Below are 19770 nucleotides of genomic sequence, written 5' to 3' on the forward strand. Positions count from 1 at the left end.
ATCCATCACCGTTATTTATCTCACTGCACCATCCCAGCTCAGAACCTGGCTATATGCAAATCAGTCTGTCCCTGGCCCAGTGCATCATGGGAACAGGGCAGACTAAACTACCATTGGACCATCAGGATTCAAGCAAGCCGGGCCGACGACAGCTGAAATGCCAGAAACCAGTCCCCGGAAGCTTGTTTCCTTCCCAGTGTAAGAATTGGCTTGGTAGTTTGGTTTGCCCTGTTCCCATCATGCACTGGGACAGGAACAGACTAATTTTCATATAGCCAGGTTCTGAACTGGGATGGTGCAGTGAGCTAAAAAACGGTGTTTGATCTAGCCCTGATCTCTTGACTGGGTGAGAGTATTATGCTTAATTCAGAAACTCTGTCCATCACCACCCCTTGTTGTTAAATATTTTGTCCACCCTAAGCGTGGAAGGGTATACTCAGATGTGAGTCCCTTGCTCATTGCACCATCAGGATTCAAGCATGCCGGGCCGACGACGGCTGAAATGCCAGAAACCGGTCCCCGGAAGCTTGTTTCCTTCCCAGTGTAAGAATTGGCTTGGTAGTTTGGTTTGCCCTGTTCCCATCATGCACTGGGACAGGAACAGACTAATTTGCATATAGGCAGGTTCTGAACTGGGATGGTGCAGTGAGCTAAAAAACGGTGTTGGATTTAGCCCTGATCTCTTGACTGGGTGAGAGTATTCTGCTTAATTCAGAAACTCTGTCCATCACCACCCCTTGTTGTTAAATATAGGGAAAGTAGAGGGGTTAGTGGATTTCAGCATTCTCATCAATGGAAGCACACATGCACTCATGATAATGACAAGAATAAGAAATCAGCAAAACCAGCTAAAAAAGAAATTCAGTATGTAAAGCATTTGTGAAGTGCTGAAATCACTGCTGTGCAAACGATCATTGCCACATTCAAAGTCCCCTTTCCACAAAGAGAACTGGATCCAGCAGGATCCAACCTTCAGCTACTTATTTCCTTTAATAGACAAACTCAGCGTACACAAATGCCCCAGAATGAAGCAACGACAATTGGGAGGTCCAACCCATGCCAACAAGCCCCTCATATTCACGGGGACTCTGCAATTTCCCCATCGGTTGAATCAGCTGATGTGTAAGAGAAACCACATGCTCTCAGCACTCGACTGGCAAATCAGCTGAGTAACAGATGGGGGTGCTGTACAAATCAGACCCCACCAGTCCACGAGAACCCACAGATTCCAAGAACAGCTTTCACCTTTCCATCACAGTCTTCTGACATATCAATGATTAAGACATGATTACTGGAAACAATCAATGAATGATAAATACACCACAGTCAGCTTAAATATCGGAGAAAACAAGTTCATCAGGGTATCTAGACTTTATTAGAATTGGAAGGCAATGCCAATGGCAGAATGTTTTTTCTACTTATTACTCTAACATAAGTAAGCTGTCAGAAACATTGATTAATTACGAATTCCCTGGAGGCATACAATTGTTTGAAAGAATATATTCTTCTTACACAGGCCAAAGACAAGTTGAAGTACCAAAGCTAGACAAATGGATCTCAATGTTAAGGTTCAGGTTGGAGAAGGGGATTTTTAACTTTTAGTGATATTTTTACTCAGTCCTAGATTGGGATACCAGATCAGCCAATACAATTGCTCTTGCTCCATCCTTTTCCTATTTAACCACATCCAGCTCCCTCCAGTCGGAGTTGACATATGAGTCACTTACTGTCTGGCCTGAGTTAAATGTCCAAGACCTTCAAAAGATAATCGTAAAACTGAAATCTGGCTCTCCTGGTGACCCTCTCCCTATCTCAGTCCTCAAGCAATTTGACATTAAGCATCCCTCCGTGATCTACAAGGTTTTAAACCAGTCCCTAACTTCAGCCACTGTCCCCAAAATGTGGAAACATGCAAAGGTTTTACCATTGTTGAAAAAACTGACAGCCGACCCTAAAATTCTGGCTAATTTTCACCCTATATCCATACTGCCTGTCTTCTCCAAATTCTTGGAGAAGCATGTTCATAGTCATCTTGCCTACTACATAGAGGTAAACAACATCTTCCACTCTACGCAGTCAGGCTTCCGCCCGGGTTTTTTGACCGAAACTACCCTTCTGGGAGTGTTGGAATTTCTGCGCAATTTAATAGATAAAGGAGACTTAGCTGCGCTGATTTTACTCGACCTCAGCGCAGCGTTTGATACCATTTCCCATAGTATTCTGTTAAAATCCCTCTCTGCCATTGGTGTGAGGGGCAAGGCCTTAGATTGGATCACCTCATTTTTAACTCAAAGATCCTTTCAGATCAATTCAAATACTGGGTCCTCAAGTATCCATCTGTCCCCGTATGGGGTCACCCAGGGCTCGGTGCTCAGCCCTTTGCTTTTCAATTTGTATGTGGCCCCACTTGCGCTGATTGCTGAAGATGAAGGTCTGACCATGTTCACCTATGCGGACGATTCTCAGATAATTTTCTCTCTCTCAAACACAGACCAAATCTCGCCATCTCCCTTGCAGGCAGGTCTTACTAAAATTGCAACTTGGATGAAGGCAAATCTGTTGAAGCTTAACGGTGACAAAACGGAGGTTTTAATCCTCGGCCAAAATCTGGATTTGTGGAGTATTAGGCATTGGCCCTCAGAAATGGGTCCTCTCTTCCCACACCATCCGACTACGTACGAAAATTGGGCTTTATAATTGACAAAGGTCTTACCATGCAACCTCAAGTTAACAAGCTCACTGCCACGTGTTTCACCATCCTGAGATGGCTTAGAAAAATTCTATGGATGTTACCTGAAGACACACAAAGGTCTGTAGTCAATGCCCTCATTACCTCTAGGCTTGACTACGGAAACGTTCTCTACTTAGGGTCATCACAAGCTGTTATGAGACATCTCCAACGTGTGCAAAATGCTGCAGCTCGACTGCTGTGTAAATGTCATAGGAGAGAACGCATGTCTGAGCACCTGAAGACCTTGCACTGGCTCAGAGTCGAAAATAGAGTTAAGTTTAAGACTCTGAGTTTCATGCACAAAATTAAATTTGGCTCTGTCCCAAAATATCTCAAAATGCTGGTGCATGCCTACCTCCCTGCACGCTGTTTAAGATCCTCATCGCAGGGTCTTTTCAGCGTGCCAAAAATCCGTCTATCTAGGATGGGTGGCAGGTCTTTCTCACTTTTGGGACCTAAATTGTGGAATTCTCTCCCCCTAAATTTGCACACAGAAACAAATTTTGTCCAATTCGGCAAAGCCATAAAGACCTGGCTGTTCAATCAGTAATTTTGTTCCTGCCTAGCCTATGAATACTACATCTTTTCAACAGCCATATATCTGCCAGCGCCGGGAAAAACCCTTTTTGGGTAGCTGTCGCGCTATACAAACTAAACAAATAAATAAATATGTCTCAAGTCTTATTGATATGTAGGTACATTGTCTTGAGCTTTACTTTGCTTTTTAGCACTCTTAAGCAGTTTGTTTTTCAAGCGTCTACTTAATTTATTCAAATTATATTTTTCAACATTTAATTACTATTTTATTTTCTTAGTATCAAAGCTGTTCGGATGGCAACTATGTTCAGAAATGTCCTACAGTGATACAAGCAGTGACCTCCCTTTCCCTCTGTCTGGACCAGTGAAAGCAGCTATAACATTGAAGAAACAGGACAAGGGCCTTCATCAATACTTGCTTGAAGCTGCATATAATTACATTTCACAGGTAGGAACATGCACAGTGTTCACAAGTCTCATATAGTCTGACTTAATAATCTTTCTTTCATTATTGTTGACCTCCCACTTGCAGGTACAGCGTAAACAAAAGGCATTACAAGGGATTTTGGAATGCTGGTGTGCAAAATGTGCAAATGACTTATCTATTCAAGGGCATCATGACCTCTTCATCATTATAATTATATAATTAAAGGGCACAATGTGTTAATCATCAGAACATATATTTATTAAATTACCCCTTGAAAATGAGTACTGGGCAGGGTTTGCAAATATTGGTGCACTTTACAGTAAGTGTAAATGTGGACAATGAGTGAGTGTTTACAAACATTTAGCTGCTTTACAAACCTAATTACCTCCAGGCATTTGCCAATAAGTAAGCTATTCTGCCACAATGAGAACAATTTAGGACACAACAAAGGATCTTATTCAGAATTTGGCGGGCAGCCCCCAGGTCCACCATGTCAGTGGAAGCTATGACTCCTGCTTCCTGGTTTAAGGCTGCTTGTCAAAATTAAGGACCCTTGCCAGTCAATCAGATATCGCTTTATTTTCAGCCGAGCCATGGTGGCAATGGCTCAGCAGAATTCACTGCAACCTTGCTGAGAGGGTGCCATAGTAAATGAGCCTGCTTGGGAAAGATATAGTTTTTCCATAACAAACCCCCAAGCAAATTAAATCCACTTAACATACAGACATCTAATCAAGATGATGGAAGCAATACTTTAGTTGAAGATTGTAATTTCGGTATACAGACATAATATCGAATCAAAAATATAGAATAGCACTAATATCAAAGTCAAAATATAGAATGGACAAAATATTGAATGGACAGAATGTAGTGGTGAAATATATCGAATTGAAGGTAAGTAATGTAATATCGATTTTTTAAATATAGAAAGTTAAAATATCCAATTATATAATATAGGTATTAAAATATATTGAATTTTTAATATTATCAAATTTTTTAATGTGTTTTTTTATGTTATTTAATTTTTGCGTAATTTAATTCTGTAGCGGGTTGTGGGTTTATAGGGGAATAGGGTCGGAAGTAATTTAATTGTAATGAATTAAATATGTTAATTTATTTATTGGTATTTATTTTGAATTAATTGTTAATTAATTATTAATTTGTAATTATGTAATTTTTAATTGGTAATTCATTTTTAATTGGTAATTAATGTTTATAAATTGATTAAATGATAATTATGTTAGTTTTATTATTTATTTTCCATAGCGGGGTGTGGGTTTATAGGGGAATAGGGTGGGAAGTAAGTTAATTGTAATTAATTGAATATGTTTATTTATTGGTATTAATTGTTAATTAATTATTAATTTGTAACTGATTATTTTTTAATTGTTAATTAATTTTTATTAATTGACTAATTGATAATTATGTTATTTGAATTAATTTATTTTCCATAGCGGGTTGTGTGTTTAGAGGGGAATAGGGTGGGAAGTAATTTAATTGTAAATAAATATATAATTTTTATTTATTTATTGGTATTGATTTTTAATGTATTATTAATTAATTGTTAATTGGTAATTAATTTGTATTAATAGGGAATTATTTTAATAACTAATATTTATTTGTATTTTTTTTTTTTTCTTTTTTCTTTTTTTTCTCCTTCCCCCTTCCCTAGTTACTCCTTCTTTGCCTCTCTTTCCAGTTACATATTGGCTCCCAAATTCTACTCCCCAATCGTCTTCCATTTCTCCCCTTTCGAGCATACATTTTTTCCTCTATATTATATGCATACAGAGTGTTTGCCAGCCAGCATTGCAAGCTCGGAGGGCTTTTATCTAGCCAGGCCCTGGCTATTGTGAGCCTATAGACCGCCATTATTAGAAACATAAATTCAGCATATTGAACCTGCTCCTCATTATTCACACCTAGCATAATCCACGTCGGCGTAAGGGATATCTCAATACCCAATGAAGTTGCCAAAAAACCCTCGATCTCGCTAATCAATGATCGCAGCTTGGGGCATGTTGCAAAAATATGTACACTATCTGCTTCCAGCTCATTACATCTGGGGCAGTTGATACCTTGATCCCCCCCCCATTTTGCAATCTTTGCAGGCGTAAAGTACAAAAAATACAATGTTTTATAATGCTGAGATTGCAGCGGGGCAGCGCAAATTATCGTACAGCCCAAATTTAGAGAATCATAAAACAAACTACCATCAATTCCCAGTTTATCCTCCCATTTCTTACGAAATTTAACTAAATCATCTTGCTTATTTTCCACCAATGCTGCATAAAAAGATTTAATAGAGCAATCCCCCATCAATTTTATTTTCTCCATAATCCCTATTTTATTAAAACCTGCTGGCCCTCCAGCTTTGTTGTTAAGAAAGCTTCTAACCTGTAGATATTTGAAAAATCCCCTATTATCTAAGCCATATGCGTCTCTCAGCTCTGAGAATTGCTTAAAACCATCCTGTGATAGTAAATCACCAATTTGCGTGACCCCCCTTGTAGCCCAGTCTGCCATAACGTGATCGGCAAAAATTTCCTTAGGGAGTGATCTGTTATTAAATAATTGGACATACCTGTTATACCTTCCAATCTTTACTTTCTTTAAGAATGCATTCCACACCGTCACTGCTGCTCTTACGGTTTTAAACTTAGTCCTCTTAAAATAACTATAGTCAATACATTTTAAAAAGCAATTCTCAGCGTTTACCCCAAGCGCGACAGCATAAACCTCTGTGGACATCTGCTGTAGTCTTACATCATCAGAGTTTCCACCAATAAGGCCTTGAATATATTGGAGCACCGTAGCCATGTAATATAAACGAAAATCTGGTGCCCCCCACCCTCCTTTTTCTCTAGGAAGCGTCATGTACCTATAGGCCCTCCTAGTCTTGCCTTGGGCCCATATAAATCTATTACATATTGCCTCTATACTGTTGAACCAGCTGGCTTCAATCAACAAAGGTACAGCCCTGAATACATACAAAAATTTAGGTAAAATCATCATTTTGATTATATTTGTACATCCAACCAGCGACAAGTGTAAGTTATTCATTCTTTCCAGATCTTTTTTCGTTTGATCAATCAAAGGATCCATATTTTTTTCCACAATTCTACTTACTTCCGCTGTCATTTGTACCCCTAGGTAGGTTGCTATATTCGTTACTCTATCATCGTTACAAATAGCCCATTGATTTTTAACTATCTGTGTTTTTGTAGTATTCAAGCTATAGCCTGAGAACTGACCAAACCTCTCAGCTTCTGCTTCAATTACCCTAATGGCAGCTGAGGGTTCTGGAGTTAAGATAGCGACGTCATCCGCATAGGCTAGGGATTTAATCCTACGACCATTTAGTACTAATGGTGATATCTCTTGACTAATTTCCAATTTTCTTATATAGGGGTCAAGATATAAAGCAAAGAGCAGAGGAGAAGAGGGGCAGCCCTGCCTTGTACCTCTTTGAATGTTAACTGCAGCCGAAAAACCTCTGTTGACTCTTATCTTGGCTGTCGGATCAATGTACAGTGACTGTAAAGCCTTTATAAATCCTGGACCTATACCGTGCCACCTCAAAACATCCCATAAATATCTCCATGAGACCCTGTCAAAGGCTTTTTCAGCGTCGAGAAATACCGCTGCCATTGGGTCTTCTAGAGTATCTGCAACATCAAAAGCCGTGATTGCTAACCTAGTATGGTGGGTTGTTCCCTTACCTGGGATAAACCCATGCTGAGAGGGAATAACCAACGATTCAATTTTTCTGGATAATCTTTTTGCTAGCATTTTGGAAAACACCTTGACATCGGCGTTCATTAACGTAATAGGTCTGTAGGAGCCCGGAGCATCCGCCGGTTTGCCTTTCTTCGGAATAACAATGATGTCAGCGCCTCCCCAAGAGTGCGGGACAGACTCACCCACTTGCGCTAACAGCATCATATTATACATATCTGGTAACAGAGAGGATTGAAAAATTTTATAAAATTCAACTGGGATCTGGTCCGGGCCAGCGGCCTTCCCAGATGGCAGCTCGCTCAGGGCCTCAATCAGTTCCTCCACTTTAAATTTCTCTTCCAGCTCTTTCCTATCTGCCTCCTCTAATTTTGACGGCTCTATCTCCCTCAAGTAAGCCCTTATATCCTCCTCTCCTCCATCCCTTCTGATTGATATAGTGCCATATAAAACTGCCTAAAAACCTCTCTAATCTGTTCTGCTCCCTTAACTTTGACTCCTTGATTATTTTTAATCTCTTTAATGTCTGCCATCCCATCTCTTTGTCTAGCTCTTACCGCTAATATATGACCAACTCTCTCACTGAGTTCATACGCCTTCTCTTTATTAGCCATGTACTTCTCCACTGTTTTTTTTGCCATCCCCTCCATAACTTCCGCTCTAAGAGCAACTAGTTTCAATAAGATCTGTTCAAGTGGTAAATGCATATTTATAGCCATCATAAGTTCCTCTTCTACCTCTCTAATTAGTGCGTTGTCTCTCTCTACTTTTTCCCTCTCCCTTTTCTGTGCAGAAATACCATAGCTCAGGGTCATTCCTCTTATTCCGGCTTTGCAAGCATCCCACAGCATCCCTGGTGTTGAGGTGCCTCTGTTGATTTCCCAATATTCCTTAATCCATTCAGACATTTTTTCCCTATATGTTTGATCCTGAAGCAGCATTCTATCAAATGTCCATTGTGTCAGCTCCTTATTTCTCTTTTGTCCCAGGTTTACATTTAGCACTAGTGGGCTGTGATCAGAGATGATCCTAGGTTCTCTTTCTATCTTTACCCCATCTATTACGCCTCGTGTAATCAGAAAATAATCCAGCCTAACTAAACTCTGATGGGGAGCTGAAAAAAAGTACTCCCGTCCAGATTCGGATGACAATTTATCCATGGATCCTCTAAGGAATTATTTCTTGCCATATCAGCTAGAGCCCTGTAAGTTCTCTTTTTCCTCCCCTTGTATTTCCTATTGGAATCTAGAAAACTACTATCTGCATCATGCAAATTCAAGTCTCCACACAGAATAATAGGCTCTGGCCACTGTGCAAGTTCTGCATCCAGAAATTGAAAGATATCAGGATCATCACCAGTGGATCCATACACTGAGACAAGCGTAAAAGTTTCTCCCCTGAATGTTAATTCTGCTATCACCCATCTTCCCCATTGATCCTCCAACTTCCTCTTGACTAGTGTATCCTGCCTTTTGCCCAGGATTACCACCCCTCTTGTCTTAGTATTCTGATTGGTTTTTGCTAAAACATTAAAACCCAGTTGGTCTAATAAGTAGGCCTTAGTGCCCTCGATGTGTGTTTCCTGAAGACACACTAGGTCTGGTTTTAATGACTTTAACAAAGCCGCAGATTTTAACCTCTTATTCAACTCGTTAAGACCACATATATTTATTGAAACTATTCTACAGGTCATTATGTTTCACAGATTTTCCTAATCCAAATTTCCATTCGCACCAACAAGCTTTAAAGAATATCTTTAACATTTCCCCCACATTTTTCCCCTTGGGTTTGCTTATATATTTTAGCCCATGAATCTTTTGGTGTAATTTGCGTACCTTCCTACTTCTTACTCCCTCACCGTGTTTGTGCTCAAAACCAACCTGTTTATCTCCCCCCTCGCCACCCACCCCTCTCCCCCCCTTGCCCCCCACCCCTTAGGAGCCCCCCCCCTTGCTACAGGCAAATAGGCCAATCCTGGCCTATGTGTAGCCTCCTGTAGTCTGTAGAGTCGCTACTCTCTCCCATCCTGATTCCTTACTGTTAAGCCTCACCTAATGTTTCTTACGGGGTCTTTGGTGGAGTTCTCGTGGGAGACCTTGGTGGGGTTCTTGATCTAGTTCTACTCTCCTTACCCCTACCAGCTTCCGATATTTCTGCTAGGTATTCTGCTGCTTTTACTTCTGAAGTAAACATTCTGGTGTAGCCTTTCCTAATCACTTTCAGCCTGGACGGGAACAATAGATACGCTTCTGCCCCTTGCTTTTGGAAAGGCCCTATCAGCTGCCTTAGCTTCCACCTCCTTTCCACAGTAACGTGGCAGAAGTCCGGCCTGGAGAAAAAGGTGTTCCCGTCGGCTATCTTCCTTGAATCAGGCCTAGCTTTGTCTATTATTTCCTGCCTCGCTAGAAAGTTGCCTAAAAAAACCAACATTGCTCTTGGGAACCCCTTCTCATCCCCTCCCTGATTCTTCTTGAACAGTGGATACCTATGTGCTCTCTGCACTTCCACATCCCAATGCCATTTCGACTCGGGAAAGGCCTCTTCCAGAATCTTAATCACATACCCTCTGGGGTCCTGCCCCTCCTTTCCCTCCTCTAGTCCCAAAAGTCTCACATTGTTTCTCCTTTGGCGGTTCTCAAAGCTTTCTAGCTTCCATTGGAGATCTTCAACCACCTTCACTTGATCCGTTTTGAAAGATTGCCAGTCTGTCACTTCATCTTCAACCCTGCTTGTCCTTTCCTCGACTTGTGAGACTCTCCCTTCAACCTCCTCCTGTTTTCTGCTTACTTTCCTTAATGACGCTTGAAGCTTTTTAGTGTCTCTTTTTGCCCTTCTGCTCTCAGTCCTTGCCTCTTTCTGCATCTGTTTTAAAGTCCCAAACAGCATTTCAAGGGTTTCATTCTGCGTATTCTGCCTCCCCTCCTTTTTCGCTCCCTCCTGCTCGCCTTCATTGTAAGTCTCTGAAGTAGCGGCATAATCCCACGACAATTTCTTAGTCATACTGCTCCTTGATCCTCTACCACTTCTTCTTTTGCCACTGCCAAATCCTTTCCTCTTTTTCGTTGCAAGATCATTAGAACCCTTACTAGTATCTGAATCAGAGGTGTGTTCAGTACTTTCCTCATCCTCAGATTCCAATGGCTCCTGCTCACTAGCGTTTGCATTTGAAGAGTCTGTCTCCTCATAAACCGAAAAAAACTCAGGCGAGCCTCCTCTCATACTTCTGTCTATATTTTTCGTATTCCTGCCAATGTCATCACTCAGATACAGCCCTTTCTGCTCCGTTAAGCTCTGGGTGCTGCCCCAACTTGATCCTGCACCCTGCACACGATTGCTGTGTGATTCTAACTCTACAGCCAGCAGAGCATCCAGCATCAGCTTATTATTTTGATTTTGATTCTCCATCGGGTTTGACACAATATCCTCGAGGCTGCTGTTCTTACCAGCCTCCTTGTTCGCCCTTCTGCATACTGCCGCTTCTGTGGCTTCTGCGTTCTCCTCCGCTCGCAATGAGCCGACTTCTGCAGCACTCGTTGGTTGCCCAGCAACCAAGCCGTCTCTGACGCTTGCGTCCTCGCGGTCCTCGCGGTCCACCGATCCTGCTCCTGCTGCAACTTCCGCATTCTCCTCCAATGCGTCTCCATGGACGCCGTCAGTTGATACTGGCAGCACTACCTCGACCAGCGGCTTCTCCTGACAAGGATCGATTCCCTGAATCTCAATCCGTGGTACCGCTAAAGAAATTCTCGGCGTAAAGGACTCAGGTAGAGTTGCTTGCCGTTTCTGATCTTTCATGAATGCTGATTGTGCTGCTTGCGCGCGCTGCGCTTTCCCTTCCAGTGTAATCTCCCTCGCCGTTTTAGTTATTCCCGAGCGGGTCTCTGGGCCAGCCTCGGATTTCTTTTCTTGTTTTTCATTCTTTTTTGCTGCTGTATTCTTCGAGGGTCGGCTAGGGATTTCCGCTGCTTTCTTCTGCGAGGTAACCTTCGGGACCGCTCCCTCTCTCACCGCTGCGGCTGAGGCTTTAATCGGTCCTGCATTTGGCTTCTCTCTATCTGCCTTCACTCTATGAGACATGCTGGCGGCCACCTTCACAAAGCTTAGCGCCCCTCTCCACCAAGTCAGCCACTTCAATACCTTTTTTGACACTTTCTTTGGTGCGAAACTCCACCACCATCCTGGGTTGAATGTATCTGGCGGAGCACGTTGAAACTGGCTAACCAGACCCCACATCCCTGGTTCAGCAGTACTTCAGCATCTTTTCGGATGGGAGAGAGTGAGAGTGCGACTACTCTCTACAGAGCTGCAGCGGCCATCTTGCCTCCCAGCTGACCATCTGCCTCCCAGCTGACCATCCAATTTATTTGTATTTTTAATTGATTAATTATTACATAATACTAAATTGGTAATTTATTTTAATTTATTTTTTATTGTTATTGATATTTAATTTATTTTTATTAATATATTAAATCTTTACTTTCCCTACTGTTAAACTCACTAGAGGGGGAATAGTCATTTTTATCCCTACGCTATCCAATGCTTTCCCTACGGTTGCACTCACTGGAGTGGGAATAGTAATTTTTATCCCTACGCTATCCAGCGCTTTCCCAGGTGTTACACTCTCTGGAGTGGGAATAGTAATTTTTACCCCTACGCTATCCAACGCTTTCCCTACTGTTGCACTCTCTGGAATGGGAATAGTAATTTTTACCCCTACCGTATCCAACGCTTTCTCTACTGTTGCACCCTCTGGAGTGGGAATAGTAATCTTCACCCCTACGCTATCCAACGCTTTCCCTACTGTTGCACTCTCTGGAGTGGGAATAGCAATTTTTACCACTACACTATCCAACGCTTTCCCTACTGTTGCACTCTCTGGAGTGGGAATAGTAATTTTTACCCCTACGCTATCCAACGCTTTCTCTACTGTTGCACTCTCTGGAGTGGGAATAGTAATTTTTACCCTCCCACTGTCCAACGCTTTCCCTACTGTTGCACACGCTGGAGTGTGAATAGTAATTTTGACCCTCCCGCTATCCAACGCTTTCCCTACTATTGCACTCACTAGAGTGGGAATAGTAATTTGTATCCCTACGCTATCCAACGCTTTCCCTACTGTTGCACTCTCTGGAGTGGGAATAGTCATTTTTACCCCTACGCTATCCAATGCTTTCCCTACTGTTGCACTCACTGAAGTGGGAATAGACATTTTTATCCCTACGCTATCCAACGCTCTCCCTACTGTTACATTCTCTGGAGTGGGAATAGTAATTTTTACCCCTACGCTATCCAACGCTTTCCCTACTGTTGCACTCTCTGCAGTGGGAATAGTAATTTTTAACCCTATGGTATCCAACGCTTTCTCTCCTGTTACACCCTCTGAAGTGGGAATAGTAATGTTCACCCCTACGCTATCCAACGCTTTCCCTACTGTTGCACTCTCTGGAGTGGAAATAGCAATTTTTACCCCTACGCTATCTAACACTTTCCCTACTGTTGCACTCTCTGGAGTGGGAATAGTAATTTTTACCCCTACGCTATCCAACGCTTTCTCTACTGATGCACTCTCTGGAGTGGGAATAGTAAGTTTTTACCCTCCCGCTATCCAACCCTTTCCCTACTGTTGCACTCTCTGGAGTGTGGATAGTAATTTTGACCCTCCCGCTATCCAACGCTTTCCCTACTATTGCACTCACTGGAGAGGGAATAGTAATTGTTACCCCTACGCTATCCAACGCTTTCCCTACTGTTGCACTCACTGGAGTGGGAGTAGTAATTTTAACCTTACGCTATTCAACGCTTTCCCTACTGTTGCACTCACTGGAGTGGGAATAGTAAATTTTACCCTTACGCTATCCAACATTTACCCTATTGTTGCAGTTGCTGGAGTGGTAATAGTAAATTTTACCCTCCCACTATCCTACAGTAAAAATATTGTCTATTTTTTTATTAATATTATGTTAATATATATATATTTAAAAAAATAATATTGCATGTTTCTTTTTTTAACTTAAATTAATTATTTAATCATTTTAAGGTTATTTAAGTATTTTTAAGTATGTTTTAGTTAATTATATTTATTATTTAATTAACGTTAAATTACTTTTAAGACATTTAAAAAAATTCAATAATTTGACTAACTATATATTTTTTTTCGATATTTTTGATTCAATATTTTTGTACTTACCTGTTTTTAGATAGGACTTCGATATTTTTGCTTTCTATATTTTGTCATCGATATTTTGGGTATTCTATATTTCTGTATTCGATATTTTGTCAGTGATCCGGTAATTTCTATATAGCTAAGAAGAGGTCAGATATCCTAGGAAGGAGATATCAAAAAGAGGTGCATGCTAATTGGATGCTATAGCCCCCATTCTGACATTAATAATAGGTTGGTCTTTAATACAGTAAGGCTTCTTTGCTGAGTTAGCTAGAGTACCTACCAGACGTTTTGTGACAGCACAATAAGGAATCTTTTGCTGGCATAACACCTATATAAGTATGGAAAAGAACCCCATAGTTTACAGCAGATGTTATGATGGTAAAACACCTTTACAACAAATCTTTCATCCCGCATACTATCACTCCGCATACTTTTACAGTGAAACGGCCATCACTCCGCAATGCAATTATAACTCATGGCATTATATCTTATATACTTTTAGCACGCATGCTTTTACAACGAAATTCGTTGTAAAAGCATGAATGGTAAAAGCATATATTTTTAATATTTAAGTTTAAGGTAAGTATATGGATTTAGTTTGGAGGTGTTGGGGTATATGGTTTAGGGGTTCAGTGGTATTTTAAGGGTGGGGTATATGTTTTAGGGGTTCAGGGGTATTTTATATTTATTATTATTTTCTCATTATTTATTTTATTAGATTATTATTTTTTTAGGGTTCAGGGTGGGTTTTGGGTTATGGGGTACAGGGGTATTTGTAGGATTCAGGGTGGGTTTTGGGTTATGGAGTACAGGGGTATTTTTAGGGTTCAGGGCTAAGATTGGGTTTTGGGGTAGAGGGGTATTTGTAGGGTTCAGGGCTAGGTTTCGGGTTTGGGGTACAGGGGTATTTTTAGGGTTCAGGGCTAGGTTTGGGTTTTGGGATACAGGGGTATTTTTAGGGTTCAGGGCTGGGTATGGGTTTTGAGGTACAGGGGTATTTTTAGGGTTCAGGGCTAGGTATGGGTTTTGGGGTACAGGGGTATTTTTAGGGTTCAGGTCTAGCTATGGGTTTTGGGATACCGGGGTATTTTTAGGGTTCAGGGCTAGGTATGGGTTTTGGGGTACAGGGGTATTTTAGGGTCCAGGGCTAGGTTTGGGTTTTGGGGTACAGGGGTATTTTTAGGGTTCAGGGTGGGTTTTGTGGTAAAGGGGTATTTTTAGGGTTCAGGGATAGGTTTGGGTTTTGGGTTACAGGGGTATCTGGGGTACAGGGGTATTTTAGGGTCCAGGGCTAGGTTTGGGTTTTGGGGTACAGGGGTATTTTTTGGGTTCAGGGTGGGTTTTGTGGTACAGGGATATTTTTAGGGTTCAGGGCTAGGTATGGGTTTGGGGTACAGGGGTATTTTTAGGGTTAAGGGCTATATTTGGGTTTTGGGGTGCAGGGTGTATTTTTAGGGTCAGGATGGCTTACTGTTTAAGGGTGCCTGGGTATTTTACGGATATTTTACGGAGTACGAGTGGGTTATGATTATGGGGTGCGGGGGTATTTAAAGGGACCAGGGTGGGATTTTTTTTAGGGTGTACAGGGTAATTTAAAAAAAATACATAAAAATATATATATTTAATATATATATTTTTATGTATTTTTTTAATTACCCTGTACACCCTAAAACAATTTATATATATAAATAATTCAATTTAAATAGAATTTTTTTTAAATTAACAAAATATTTATGTGTTCCTGCTTTCCCCCAGCTACGCGTGCTTGCACATCGGCTGGTGGGAGAGGGGGGTCCTCATGGGGGAGCACTTTCAGACATTCTTGGAACATGTGACTTTATGGGTTTGTTATATAGACAATGTGTTTTTAATTTGGAGGGCGATGAGGAGAGTGCTAGATCTTTTATTTCTGACCTTAACATCAATTCTATAAATTTAAAGTTTACATCTAACATCAGTAAACACTATGTAGACTTTCTAGATGTTAGGGTATCCTCCAACATTAACAAATTGTCAACCACCCTCCATAGAAAAGACACAGCTGGGAACTCAATGCTACATGCAAGTAGTTCACATCCACGCCACGTCATAGACAACATACCCTATGGCGAACTACTTCGTCTTAAACGAATCTGTAACAACTAAGAGGATTTTATAAAATGCACCTCTGATGCAGTGGCCAGATTCAGGGCAAGAGGGTACAAGGACAAGATATTGCATATGGCAATCAGTAAAACAAAGCAAAAAAGCAGAGAATCCCTGTTCCTGCCAAAACCCTCTACCACAAATGCTGCCACAGACCCAGCCCACTGCAACATCAGATTCATCACATCTTTCAGTGGTCAGGAAAGAAAAATTAGGGCTATCCTGACCAAGAGTTGGCCAATTCTGAAAACAGACGGAGTTCTGTCTTCCCAACTCCCCAGCAACATATTATCACATTCCGCAGGGGTCCCTCTATGCGGACTTTACTGTCTAACCCTTTCCCTGAACTCGCCAAAAGTACATCTTGGTTTAAACCCCGGCCGGGGTTTTATAAATGTTCGATTTGCAGAGAATGCAAATTTGGCATCAACACTACCCACTACAGCACCCCTTTCAGTGCCGTTCCATTGCCAATTAAGGAGAATTACAATTGCAAGACGGAGTATGCTGTATATGTTCTGGGGTGCACCTGTGGCCTGAGATATGTTGGTAGCACCAGGCTACAGGTGCACGCCAGAATATTGCAGCATCTTCGGGCAATTGTCAATAATGACAGTTCCTACCCTGTCGCGAGACACTTTAAAAGTATACATGACAACAAGCTTAAGTGTCTCACCTACTTTGTACTCACCTCTGTACCGAAACCCCGCAGAGGGAGTGACAGGGACAAAATGCTCCGTCAACTTGAATCCAAAATGATATTGGGACTAGACAGCAAGGTCCCTAATGGATTGAACACGACAGAGGATCTTTACCATTTTTTATAGGGCTCCATGAAAAATGAGGGGTAGCTAAATGCAATTTATTTTGGGAAAACATTATATAGATTCACATTCCTTGACTCAAAACCTCCTGTACCCGATTAAGTACTATGATACAACAATACTAAATGAAATGATCAGTAACATTTTTCTTATTCTTGACAAATTATCCTCTTGTTTTTTGTATTTTTTAATCACATGGGGTTATACGGATATGGTTTAATAAATCCAGTTGTATAAGCACATCTCACTTTTCTTTAGGTCCTAATTTGTTGGGCTCTCCTTACACTATTCTCGGTTCCACCATATGGATTCATCCTTCTCAGCCTAAGTTCTTTTCTTTCCCTAAACCATTACGCAGATGAATGTATTTAGATCAAATAACAGACATTGTATTCATTGATTAATTTACATTGCGACATTTTGCACATTCCAACTTTGGAAAGAATGGTTTTTAGAGCAATTTTTTATAATTCAATGTGGATTTTAAGTATTTATAATATTACTTTTAACACATGCCATTCTATTTTGCACTTTACCTATCTGTTTACAAAATGCGATATTTTGCACATAAAAACATGCTGCTTTGTTATAATGTATTTATAATACAATGTACTGTTATTACCTGCTTCAAAACATCTGACGTTGGTTTTTGCATTCATGCAGATATACAATTATTAATAAATTCATTCAGTAATATGTTAACATACAATGATCAAAGTGGAACCGTTGCAGTGAAAACTCACACCACAAATGACTTTTTCAATGTTCATTGTTGGAATGACATTCACTTTAAAGTATGTTGTCTATTTCTATTAATCACATGGTGTATTCCACAGCATTTAAGAATAAGGCTTTCAATATTGCATTTCACTGTGATCAAGGGCATCCGCCCGAAATGCGTCAGTCCGCTGCGCACTTTTTAAAACTGGTGCAATAAAACATCTTGCCTTACTTTGGGATTCGCTGGTCATTGTTCGCCACTGGTTGGAGGTTCGAGATCGTGTTACTTGGATTATATATATATATATATATATATATATATATATATATATATATATATATATATATATATATATATATATATACACATAGTACTTTTACAAAGTCTATGCCTTCACCATGCATGCCTTTGCGTTGTAATGACATGCATGGTAAAGGCATATGCGGAGTAAATGTTTGTGGGGTCATGGTAGGTCGGAGTAAACGCACTTGCATTAAAAAAATTGCGGAGTAATGGTATGCGGGATATTATCCCGCGGAATAACATCACATATTCGTTATAATTGTATGTTTAAGGGTTATAAATAACTTCAGCTTTAAAATTATTGTCCCTGCATGATTAAAAATACTATGAAACATAACTTTTGTTGACATTTTAGTGGGACAGGAAATTTCATCCAACTGGGTGACTTTTTCTTAACTTTTTGCAAGTGTTAGACTATATCATGAGAGCACAATTCTTTTTGAGATAAAACTGAATTACAGACGAGTCTTTCCACCTGTAAGGGACATGTAAAAGGCCCTGAAAATACTAGGCTGAGTGATACTTCAAGATCTAGCAAGAGGAAGTAGGTGAAAAAGTCTCAAGAGTGACAATAACATGTTTTTTAATCTGGAGCCGCTGAATTGAGGTGTTTGCTGATAACTATTTTCCACTTCTCTTATACAACCCTTGTACTTCTGTTTCGAGTGGCTGAGTGCATATTCTTGTTCTTACGCTTTCAATAAAATTAGGCAGATTCTTCAAAAACATAATATTGGTTAGTGCTACAGTTGAGAACCCTAGTACTAGTTTCTAGTGCAAAGGGTACACAAATGCGACTCATCTCATAGAAGTAATGACTTCACGGAGAAGGGGTTTATTCAATACCTCATGTACAGTGGAGCCTACTTTCTGAGAAAAAACTCATTGAGCAAAACTATACCAGAAATCATAAACAGATTGGAATCTGTTTAGGCTGTCTTTATGTGGATGTCTTCTTCCAGTAGCACAGAATGTGAAATATTGACCCTGAAGAGAAGATGTTGCTAACATTTGTTACACACTCTTAAAGTCTGGCACCAGAGAACTCAAGACATCTAGAAAATGATTTTGTATTTAAAACACATAATCATTAATGCATGGATACCATTCAATTAGATATTTAGAGGCCACGTGATTGACTGCAGATTTTGCATCTGCTTGACAAGGTGGTGCATTCCAGGCGTGGAAGGAGCTTTCTGAACGCGGTGGGAGCCGCAAGTGGAGTCCTGTGTGCGGCCGAAGCCGCTAGGGTTTTCTGAACGCAGCGGGACCCGCGAGTGTAGTCTTGTGTACGGCCAAGGCCGTGAGAATTTCCTAAACACGGCAGGAGCAGCGAGTGGGGTCTTGTGTGCGGCCAAAGCCACAAGTGTGTCCTAGACGAGGCAGGAGCCGCGAGTGAGGTCTCCTTCGTGGTAAAAGCCACAGGTGCTTCCTGGATGCGGCAGGAGACGTGAGGGTGTTAATCTCTTTAGTGCAAGGTGATAACAAGCACTGCACTTGACCATTAGTGACCTTTTTCCTTCCTTTGAGGTGCTCGGCCATAGCCGGCAGCCACGGTACAAAGCTGTATTTACTGCTGCGGAGTCCGTGTTGCCATCTTGCCAGACTAAGGGGAAACTACAACTCCCATAATTCCCTTTGTGGCGCACGGTCACCCACGCAAGCAGGAAGCAGGTAAAAGCTTGGTGTTGACAATTTTTGTGTTATATCCTTGGGATTTTATACTCCCGCTATGAGTAAGCGGAAAGCAGGACAGGTTGTTGCCGGGACTATTGACGCTTTCCTACTAAGGGCAGAATCAGTCTTAATTAAGGAGATTCAACTCACAGAATGTAGGTTATCACTCGAACCCCTCCCTTCCCAGAACAGACTTTCTTTGAACCCAGTATTAGTTGAATCTAGTATAATGACTACTCATGAGGCAGCTTCGGCCAATCTCGGCCTCAAACAACTTGTTGACACCCCCACCCATTTAGCCGGTCATACGCTCGACCCAATCTTCACCTCCAGCAAACACATCTCCTTTGATCACACCACAGCTCTCCATTGGACGGACCACAGTTGTGTTCACTTCAGCTACAAAACCACCTCGACCCACAATCCTCCACAACCCATTCCCCGAAGAAAATGGAACAAAATCACCACCAACCAACTCCTCACATCGCTCAACCTAAAGCC

General features: G+C 41.1%; 1 protein-coding gene across 1 annotated transcript in view; it reads left to right on the forward strand.

Annotated features, from left to right (window-relative positions):
- Positions 1 to 19770, forward strand: part of APOLTP (apolipoprotein lipid transfer particle homolog) — a 1141779-nt gene that overhangs the window by 344550 nt on the left and 777459 nt on the right. Inside the window, exon 18 of the mRNA XM_086941409.1 lies at positions 3547 to 3716. Coding sequence (XP_086797535.1) covers positions 3547 to 3716 — 170 coding nt within the window. The remainder of the gene's footprint in view (positions 1 to 3546; positions 3717 to 19770) is intronic.

The sequence above is a fragment of the Lissotriton vulgaris genome, chromosome 10, assembly GCF_964263255.1.
Source record: "Lissotriton vulgaris chromosome 10, aLisVul1.2, whole genome shotgun sequence".
Lineage (NCBI taxonomy): Eukaryota > Metazoa > Chordata > Amphibia > Caudata > Salamandridae > Lissotriton > Lissotriton vulgaris.